At 38.3% G+C, this 11110-nt stretch overlaps 1 protein-coding gene across 1 annotated transcript in view; it reads right to left on the bottom strand.

The window, feature by feature from the left end:
• The window catches only part of LOC145992489 (peptidoglycan-recognition protein LB-like), a 22626-nt gene extending 15751 nt beyond the window's left edge, over window positions 1-6875 (bottom strand). The window contains exon 1 of the mRNA XM_083128870.1: window positions 6668-6875. Within this exon, the coding sequence (XP_082984996.1) occupies window positions 6668-6719 (52 nt within the window). The 5' untranslated portion in view covers window positions 6720-6875. The remainder of the gene's footprint in view (window positions 1-6667) is intronic.
• Window positions 6876-11110: the final 4235 nt, after the last annotated feature.

Here is an 11110-nt window from a genome sequence, read left to right as displayed (position 1 = left end):
TTGGGTATTTCTGACTGATTTGAATCTCCTCCTGTTTCATGAAGAATCTTTAAAAATGAATAGTGTACATTTCTGTATCTGCCACTTTCTATATCTCTTACTTTATACACAGCAAAACTGCTTCTGTCAATAATCTCTCCTTTCCGATATATCTTTCTTTCAGGACAGTAATAATATACTTTGCTTCCAATTGAAAATTTCTCACATTCATAATGAACATTTTTAGTGTCATCTTTAATGATTATATTACTTGCAGTGTTGTAAGAAAACATTAATGAACTTGGAGATGTTCCAGTTGATGGCAATGGAGTATTGTTATGCCAGTGTATTACTGTACGCAGTAGTGATTCTACTTCAGTATTTAATTTTCTAACATCCCCTTTTGGAAAATCTCCTATGAGGGTTAGATACCTTTTCACGGTATTGACTGTTCTCTCAGCCAAACCGTTTCCCGAAGGTTTATATGGGCAGGAATGATTTAGTTCAATGCCCAACCTTTGGCAGAACATCTTAAATTGTTCACTTGCAAAGGGTTGTCCATTATCTGAGACTAACTCTTTTGGAGAACCAAGTATGTAAAATTGGCTTTTTAAATGTCTAATTGCTTCCTGAGCCGTTAAATTAGAACATTGCCAAACATTCAAAAATTTCGTGTGAGCATCAACACACAACAGGAATAAATAACCATTGAAATAGAAATGATCGACATGTACACGTTCCATAGGTTGTGATGTCGGTGTCCATGATATAAATTGTCCTTTTGCTGGAGCTCTTGCATTCGTCTGACAAGCATCACATTTTGCAACAAAACTTTCAATGTCCGAAGTCATTTTAGGCCACCAAACTAAATCTCTGCAAATCTGTTTTAATCTCACTACGCCACTGTGCAGACCATGAATTTGAGTGAGAAACTTGCATCGCAGTGTCTCTGGCAATACAATTCTATTTCCCCACATCAACAATCCATCTTCTGTTGACAGTTCCAGACGTTTCTTCCATAAAGCTACTGCTTGCTCATTGATTTGTGGATCAATTCCTCTTGGCCAACCATTCTTAACGTAAATTGTTATTTTAGACAACAAACTATCGCTTTTTGTATGCTCCTTGATCTCAGATATGCGTAATGGTTGTAACTTTTGTTCTAGATCTGCATACGCTGTCAAAACCAAATCTGAGTGCAATTCTTCAGGTAGTGGTAATCTTGACAAAGCATCTGCTATTGGAACCTTCTTAGAATACACTATTTCGTAATTCAGAGATGCCATGAATATTTTCCATCTCTGCCAACGTGCATTGTGTTGCATTGGCACTGGTGTATTCGAATCGAGCAATGATTTCGCAGTCGTTGAATCAGTGTATATTGTAAATTTTTGACCTGCCAGATATAAGTAAAAATGTTTCACAGACGAAACAATGGCTAATGCCTCTCTTTCTCCCTGACAGTAATTCTTCTGAGCAGGTGAAAGTGTAGCTGAAAAACACGCCACTGTTCGATGTTCACCATCTATCCTGTGCCCTAATCGTCCTCCAACACCGTAGCAAGAACTATCCGTTTCTAGGATTATTTCTTTTGAAGGATCGAAAGGAATTATAGCAGGTGTCTGAACAATCTTATCTTTAACAGCCTTAAATTCCGACACACATTGATTAGACCACAACCATTTTTCGCCTTTCCTCAGAAGTCGATATAGGTGTGGTATTGTAGATGACAAGTTGTGTAGAAAACGGCTTTGAAATGCAACCATCCCTAAAAAACTTTGTAGTTGCACCTTATCCTTTGGCTCTGGACTTTCTAATATAGCACGCACATGCTTTTCAGTTGGTGTGATTCCATTTGCCGTGAAACGTCTTCCTAAGTAAATCACTTCTTGCACTAGGAATTCAGATTTACTTAAATTGACTTTGACATTATAATCTTTAAAGCGTTCCAGAACTTGTTTTGTTCTTAGGAAACATTCTTGTAGACTATCTCCGGAAATGATAACATCATCAATAAATGCTGCAACTCTTTTCAATCCTGTTAAAATTGAATCAATTACCTGTTGGAAAAGCTGAGACGAAACATTTGTACCAAATGGTAAACGTTGCATTCTGTACAAGTGAGAATCATAATTTAAACACAATATGTTTTGTGAGTCTGGATGCAAACTAACTTGTAAAAATGCTGAACGTAAATCAAGCCTGGTGTAGTACGTTCCTATTTTAACTTTTTGTAAAATATCAGGAAAGTCTGGTAGAGGATACACTAAACCATCGGTTTGAAAATTGACCGTTTTCGAGTAATCTACACAGATACGTATAGAATCATTTGATTTCTTAACTGGCACAATAGGACTTGCCCATTCTGAATGTTCTATAGGTGCTATAATATTCTGCTTACACATATTATCTATTTCTTCTTTTATTTGATCTCGTAATGAATATGCTATTCTGTACGCTTTCCTGAACACAGGCCTAGCATTCTTCTGTAAAGGTATTGATACCTTGAAATCTTTAATGGGTGTACTAATATCCTCATTAAACAATTCTGCAAAAGATGTCAGTAATTGTGAACGACAGTCTTCAATGTTCATTTGTTTTACATTACTTGAATTATGTACGTCGGCTTTACGTTTGTTCATAATCATGGCTTTGCTATTTTGCCCTTGCACATTTGATGTTCGTGAACATTCACCTATATCATCAATCCTTTGCTGATGTACCTTTGGAGTATCCATTATGCTTGAACGCTGATTTTTCGAACAAGCATCTGGTAGCGAATGTTTTGATTCTAGACCTAAGCATGCATGTGTAGAATCTTCCTTTTGAACATAATCAGTTTCAGGAAACTCATTTAGAAGTTTGCTGCGCCAATCACCAAATAATATGTTCATTCCAACTCTGCCAATTAATATATTTGTATTAATCTTATCGCCAACAACAAAAGGCATCATGTACATTTTGCCATGATAGTAAAGTTTTAAGTTTAATTGGCCTAATAAACACAATCTTTCACCTGATATCGACGTATATGAATTTAATAGCGGACTCAGTGTGAAGTTGCCAATAAGATTAGTTAACAAATCTTTTGAAATGAAATTAGCAAAACTACCAGAATCGACAATAGCTTCTAACGATTGGTCTTGTATTATAATATCAATGTACAAAGGTAAACGTTCATTTCGCAATGAAATCTGATCAGCTGCGTGTTGCAAATTAGAAATAGATTCGTTTACTTTTTTATTGTACATTTGTTGCGTGTTTGTAGTTAAAAAAGTATACCTACTATCTTCTTGCACAGAGAATAAGCTATGTTGAGAATTGCATTCTCCATAACCATTACCTTTGGTATCCAAATTACTGTTTCTCATTTCACAATTTCCTTTATAAATACTAGATAAATTGACTGCAGGTTCCTTCCATTGTTTATTTCTTTCGAAACATGCAGCCAAGAAATGTCCTTTCTTCTTACAGAAACTGCAAATAGCATTGAATGCAGGACAGTTCTCTTTGAATGTACAACCTAACCTTGCACAGCGCTTACATTTTATATCATTTGCCTGATTTTGCCGTGATACAAATTTTTGGCTAAATGCAGTATGGGGTTTAGATTGTGGCATGCCTTTGGATGCATTATTTGTTCCAAATCTTGATTCTCTTGCATCTTGTTGATTCTTTGAAAAATGAGCTTTAGCAAACGAATTGTTTGTACCGAATCTACGTGAGCCTTGTATTTGTTTATTTTCACCTACCAAAAATGCATTTTGATTGACTTTATTTTTATTTGTGCGTATTATCTCATGTTGGAGTACTACATCACAAACCTTTTCGAATGTGTTGGGCATGTCTGACAGTAATCTATCTTTTAGTATACTATCGGGTAGTCCAAACACAAGTTTTTCTCTAAGACGAGTGTCTAATTCGTCTGTTGTAAACTCACAAGTTATTGCAGCAACTTTTAAACGATTTATGTACGATGTAGCTGTCTCACCTTGCTCTTGCTTTATTTGCATAAAAGCGAATCGTTGAATCCATTTATTAACTTGTGGTGCATATATTTTTCTCAATGTATCAAAGAGTTCCTCCAAGGTGCAATCTTGTGGATCCTTTGGACTTAATCTGTGTTCCAGCTCTTGATATGGTAAACTACCGATTACAGAAATAAGAGTAAACACTCGTTTCCTTTCTTGTATATCGTTAGCCTCAATAAAAGCCTTGAATCTTTTAAGATACGAATTTATATCCTGGCTTGGGTCATAAGCCTCAAATGCAGGTATAAAACTTATGTGTTTTTCCATACTGGCTCACTTGGACTTAATTACTATAATTCTACTTACAGTAGTAATTATTTATCTTCTTTAATCCTCGTCGCCATTTTGTTATGTCCTAATATTATGACATAAACAGAAATAAACATCTCAAGATTGGAACTTCATAATTAAATATATTCAAACTTGTAACAAGGTGGATTACATGATAAAACTTAAACATCCATAAGACACATAACAAGATGCATAAACGTTGCTATGCACAGACTATGTACATTGGCCATAACTGCTAGTTCACCACATACAATAATGTATTTTATAATATATATCAAGAACGTACCAAACTGACAGTCGCTGAAAGTGCGGAATTCTGTCGTCTGCTCACGGCACAAACGTCAGACTGACCCGAAAATTATGGGGTTCTTCTAGCCCTTTTCACCTCAATTGCAAAATAAATTTAGAAAAAAGTGATGAAGAATTGACAACAGGGCTCGAGGACTATTCGTTGGATTTTCGCGATGTCCCGTGATTGGTAGTTCTTTCTGGAGGTGTGTGCATAAATCAGGGGTTGAAAAAATACAAACAAATAAAAAAAACGAAATGAACAAAATCTAGATCGATGACATCTGGTGGGCGGGAGGAGAACGTCTAAGACATAATTATCGTATTGATGGCCGGTAACAACACTTTTGAAAACGTCACGCCACTGGCAAGTAAAGAAGCGGCCTGGAGAGACATTGAACCACTCTCCATGACATAGACCCCCTCCCTTTCTTTTTACATATTTAAGCAACTAATGGAAATTATCGCACTTTTGTGCCTACCCTGCTAGGAAATCTACGCTTCGCCACTGGTCGTTGGTTTATAATAAACATGTAGTGTCTCTTCTTTAGTAACCTTTTCTCATGCTCTGGTAGAGATACTGCTCAGGCCGATAGTTCACTCACAGTTTATTCTTTAGACACTATCTCTCTTTCCGGCAGAGATCATGGCCGTTAGTTCAATTACAGTTTGTTCTTTGGCCCGCGAAACCAATAACCAACGTAACACGGATCCTAACCGTATCAATGCTTGACTCGGACTGTCTTCTCTGCAACGCACATCAACCGTTCCCCAGAAAAGACGTTAACTTCTCTTGTCGCCCTTTTTTCCCCAGCGAAGGCGGGTCAACTTTTATAAGGGGTGCGTCAAGATCGGTTACACTACTTTAGGATTTTTCGAGCCTAACTATATAGATTTTTAGAACATATTTTAGAGTTTTTCGAACCTATTTTAGGATTTTTAGAGCCTATTTTAGGAATCTAAAAGCACACTTTTTATAACCTAAAAAACCGAGGTCTACGTATAACCAAGGAACGGAATTATATAAGCTAGAAAAAGTGTTTAATATGTAAATATATATTTAGTTATTTTAATCAAACTATGGAAATCAATGAGGACTTACAAGCGAAAATGACAATTTTCATTAAGCAAGGGGCTCACCTAGCTAAATGGAATGCATTAGGCTTATATGACACTAATGCCAAATTCAAATACAAAATGTGCCTTATTTTCTGTTACCAAAACAATGGATTACTAAGATCTCTTTTAAGTGCCGAAACGTAAATCTCCTCCTGTTGCTCTTAGACAGATTATATTCACTGATACTGCGTTCAATATCGCATGAAATAATGGGAGTATGTTTAAAATATGCAATGCATAACCCCGCGAAAGTTTGAGCTTCTGTTCTCTATTGTTGATAAAAATGTTAAGAATGACAGAAGCATTGAAAGACCTTTGGTATTTCATACAACGAAAAATGTGGTAATGACATGAATATAGCTATGTTGAAATATGTTTGGAAATAAGAAAATTGTATGTAAAAATAACTACAAACTGTAAATTGATCATTTGGTTTATTTGGCTAATGGCGAAGATGAAGATGAGTGATGAAATTGATGGATGGACACACACGAAGAACCCGGGGGGGCCCCTGGCATAGTAGCACGCTGTGCCAACCACTCTGCCACGAAGTTCAGCTAAAAAAATGTGAAATATGTGCTAAATATATGTAGCATCTGTATTTACATATAAATCTCTTCCCTGCACTTCACAAATTGATATCGATTTGATTTGACTTCGCATTTCTTCGATTTTTGGCTAATCGCGAATATGAGGATGGATGGTGTTGAGATGAAACAGATGAACTATACTGGCTGCGACTACAGACGCCAGAGCATCGCTAGTCTGCAAAATGCTGATGTTAAATAAATGATATGTTTCAAAAAACTAAAAATAGTGTCATTTTGTGAGGCAGGACATGCCTTACATAATGTAAAAAAACAAAAGTACCGCCAATATGCCATGCTACCAGTACGGCCTTGAGATCGTAAGGCCACGCCTTTACACGTTCAAATATGGTGAAAACAGTATGTACTCACGGTAGGTATGCGCCATGCCCATAACGTTGAGAATCCAGGATAGAATAATCATTTTGAACTTTCGTCCGCTGAATGACGCTGCCAGCCCAGCTTTCCAGCGTTATACACGGAAAGGGATTCCCCCGTACATTCTGAACAAGAGAAGGGGGAGGGGCGTGAAAAGCCTGAACCTTTGAGTTTGCGATAAACAGCAGAACGGCTGAAGCTAAGCGGAGAGGAACGGGAGAAAGAAATTCGTGACGTAATACAACAGTAATTTCCCTCAAGGACGTCACAAGACTGCGAAAAAAAGGCTAATTGGGTAGTGGTAGAGGGGGCGAGTTTTAAAAAAACGAAATCGATATCCACACTGACGGATAAATTATGACAACTTGTTTTGCAGCTTTGCTTTAGGTTAGTTGCTCTCAAGGTCGTTGGATGGCGCTGAATTCGTTCGTGGAAGAATTCTTGCATTAGCTCGTGTTGACAAGAACAAGATCTATTTGGCAAACGGTGATTCAGGCACTGATAAGTGGGCGTTAAGTGAAGCGTGATTCGGGTTCTTGCTTCTTCGCTTAAGGGAAGTTTTCCCACACAATTTAGCTGATCTTCGCGGAAAGTTGCTGTTCACGATATAGAAAAGGCCTCAGTTCCCAAAGAACCTTGTATGTTTCCGTGTATGTTTCCACATGTATCCATTCCAACCGCACTCTACATTGATTCCATTCCACACACAAGGAAAAACCTAAACCAGACATCGCCCTTAAAAGCCTAACAACTCACACCAGCCGAGGGAGCAAAACATCCACAACGAACTGCCAACACGCTCAGCCTCTAAGGAGGCAACAAACACCACACTTCTACGAGGCCAAACCCTCAAATCCTACGCTCCAGCCAAATTCATAGGAGCAAACCTTCTCCCCAATCCTAGAAACCCCCGCTGTTGCAGTTGCAGCGGAAAAACAACACATCCCAACTCATCAAACAAAATTCACCTCTTCTATCTAACAATTCCACACAAAACAAAAGCCGACTCCTACGGGACGATACTTACACCACTTCCTACCAATGAAGAATGATGATGAAAGGTGAAATGCACTTCGTATCCGATGATTCACATAATAAATTTACAAAATAAGTATTTAGTCTACTTTATGTTTCCGATTTCCATAGTGGTAAACGTCGTCGCCTTGTGATAAAGGGGTTCCCGGTTCGATACCCGGTTGAAGCACATAGTAGTTCGGATGTCACTTTAAACAGTCCCGATTAGCCTAAGTTGGTTTGTTTGAACTTTAAAAAAAACTGAAAAAAATATATACATATGACCCCCTCCCCCCCTCTCTCTCTCTCCCTGTCTCTGGGTTGTGAGGGGCGATGCTTCAACGTAGTACACTCAATTGTCAACCTCACTTCCACGTAGTACACCCTGGACTGCAGTTTGCAGACAAACGAGGCTCTGGCGACTGGCACTACGGCCAGTATAATTTTGTGTGTGTTGTCCTGCTTTTTGTCCTTGTGTGTGCTGAGTACCTCTTTACAGCCTCAGCTGTTAACGAAAGTCAGAATATTTTAATATTTTAGTAACACGACACTGCAATTATGCTAATTTAATTATGGTAAGGGGCTGGACCCCGTATAATGTGACGGGTGCAAAAAGTCCAAGTGCTGACGCACCCAAAACTTTGAATTCAAATCAAATCAAATCAAATCTCTCTCTCTCTCTCTCTCTCTCTCTCTCTCTCTCTCTCTCTCTCTCTCTCTCTCTTTCTTTTCTCTACTTCTCTCCCCTTGTGTCTGTCTCTCACATGCTTTCATTTGACCTTTCTTTTCTCTATATTCTGTACCCTAGTTGTTCTTTTTCTTTCTCTCTCTCTGTCACACACACAACTTTTTATTTCTGTCTACAGATCCATTTCTCCATCTGTGTGGATCCGACACGCTTTTTTTATGTTCTTATACTTGTTATTTTCTTCTCTGTAACCCCTTCTGTCCCTCCCAGGGGCGGCGCCAGGGGGCTGCGAAGGGGTGCTCGCGCACATATTAATTTTCTTCAGCACCCCTTTTTGAAAACCTATATTCAACCGAAAACACTAACTTTTATAGTGTCGTATTGTGTCATGTCGTCATATTGAGAGCTGAATGTTAGGTACTGGAGTGAGACTGATGTTATTGTATACAACAGGCAAGCAAGCATTCATCCTATAGTAGATACTCTGAAAGTGAAGCCGCTTTACTTCTCTCTACTGGCGGCAGTCTCTATAAAGCTCATTATTGTTAAGAATTGTTTTTTTAAGTGGTCTGTTTGCTGTTTTATATAAACGGTTTTAAAATCAAGCAAAAATGAAGAAAGTCACTAAAGTAAGAATCACGAACCTTCCGACCTTCTGTAAACAACCGTCTCACTTCGAGTAACGTATCACTCCGCGCCAGCTGTTCGTGAATGGTGCGGCCATCATATGCTGCTCACTCGCAACCTTTAATTTTACGTAACATGGATAAACGTATTCTTATTTTAACTGATAATCTACACTTTGAAGTATAATAAATTTTCTACAAGTGATTAAATACGTGTTCTCGTTCAAGAATGAACATATTTTTCTACGCCAAAAGTTCCATTTATATGACACTAGGTTAACAGATCCCCCTTCCCCCCTCCTTTCTCAGTATGACAGCGCCAAAGTTATACAAGAGAGAGAAATTCGTTTCAGTAATTCAAGCCTTTTGGTTTTATTTCCACCAAATTATTGCCCAACATTGTTAACATGTGGAGTATTGTTTTCTCCTTTGTGCAACAAATATACCGCCAGTTTTAGCAGAAGCTAAACAAAGATAAGCCGGGGAATAAAAAGAGATTGTTTATCTTTCTCTCGGTTTCTCGTGCACTAGAAAACAAGAAGACGAATACGCACGTCTCATGCAAGTAATGTATTTCCTTACCTTGATTCAGTACTTCCTTTTTGAACTTGAGGCATTTTCGGCGCTAGACATCATCCTGTCAGAGTACGGTCTGTCAAATTTGCTTGCCAAAAAGGAACTCAACGTGGCACAAGAGGCGATTTAACGTCGACTGCTAAAATTGGGGAGATCGTCATCAATCATCACTATCAACATCTTCTCCACAGTGGACAGGACGGCTCTTTGATTGAAAGAATACGAAAGCACCTCGCGTTGTATTGCATTTATCTCAAAATCGGTGTACTTGTTTATACGAGCAACAACGTGTTTTTTTCGCGGGACTCACAACTTGACCGGTCGTTTTCCTTTCTTTCACTACACCGAAAACACAAAGACGCAGACACACAATTACACTTGGACACCAACTTCACTGCTTGCTCAGGATAGCACCGACACAACGTCACATAAACGTTAAGAACAACCTGCTTCTTGCCACTTTTCAAACAGCTGTATTTCCGAAAGACTACTCTGAAAACACAGGAGACCTTCCTGCACGCATGAAAGTCGCCATGTTCGAAACTGGCGCTATTTTCTTGCTGTTCACGTGATCGATTGTAATTTATACAATAATCACGTATTATTATTATAAACAGAAACCCTTAATGAAAATATATTTTAAAATGTATAATCCAATGTAATTTACACGTTTTTCTTCCATTAGCGTACTTTCATAGAACGGACTACATGATGCGGAAGAAATCCGTTATTAGGCTGTTGCCAACCACAATACTTCTCACTAAGTCAAGTACAGAAACGGAAGTGGTATGTCGATTGTCGGCATATGATACACCATCCGGATGGTGACATCCTCGCACTCCGGAATACTTTTGCAGGTGAAGGAGGGCAGGCCGTAGGGTGAGGGAGGTTGATTTCAAATTTTGATTTGATTTTGAATTTAAAATTTTGGGAGCGTCAGCATTTAGGCTATTTTGCTCCCGTCACATTATATAGGGGCCAGCCCCTTACCATTACAAAGAACAACTCGAACGTTGCATAATTAAAAATCTTAAAATGTTCTGACTTCTGTTAAAAGCTGAGGCTGTATACGGGCACTCAGCACACACAAGGACAAAAACAGGACAACACACACAAAATTATACTGGCCATAGTGCCAGTCGCCAGAGCCTCGTTAGTCTTCAGTCCAGGGTGCACTGCGTGGAAGTGAGGTTGACTTTTGGGCGCCCACGTGGAAGGTACCCCTTACACCCCGTTGATTTCAAATGAACACCTCACAACAAGAGAGAAGAAAAATGTGACAATATTTAAAAATTCACCCCCAAATATGCATTTTATTTTATATGTAGCATACAATAAAATGTGACTGCCTCAAAATATTTCTGTATTCTACAGTCTTCCTTCCCTAATTTTATGCTTCTCTAAGTCGCCGTTTCAGTTTCCCTTGGTGTCTTTGCTGCATAATTATTAATTTAGTCAATCACATCATATGTATTAGCTTACTTTCATTATCTATAATAATAAATCATAACACTTTCCAACATCAAATACATT

Source organism: Lepisma saccharinum, chromosome 9 (genome assembly GCF_977018435.1).
Source record: "Lepisma saccharinum chromosome 9, izLepSacc3.1, whole genome shotgun sequence".
NCBI classification, from domain to species: Eukaryota; Metazoa; Arthropoda; class Insecta; order Zygentoma; family Lepismatidae; genus Lepisma; species Lepisma saccharinum.
The sequence above is the reverse complement of the archived record's forward strand: the minus strand, read 5'-3'. Positions and strand labels throughout refer to the sequence as shown.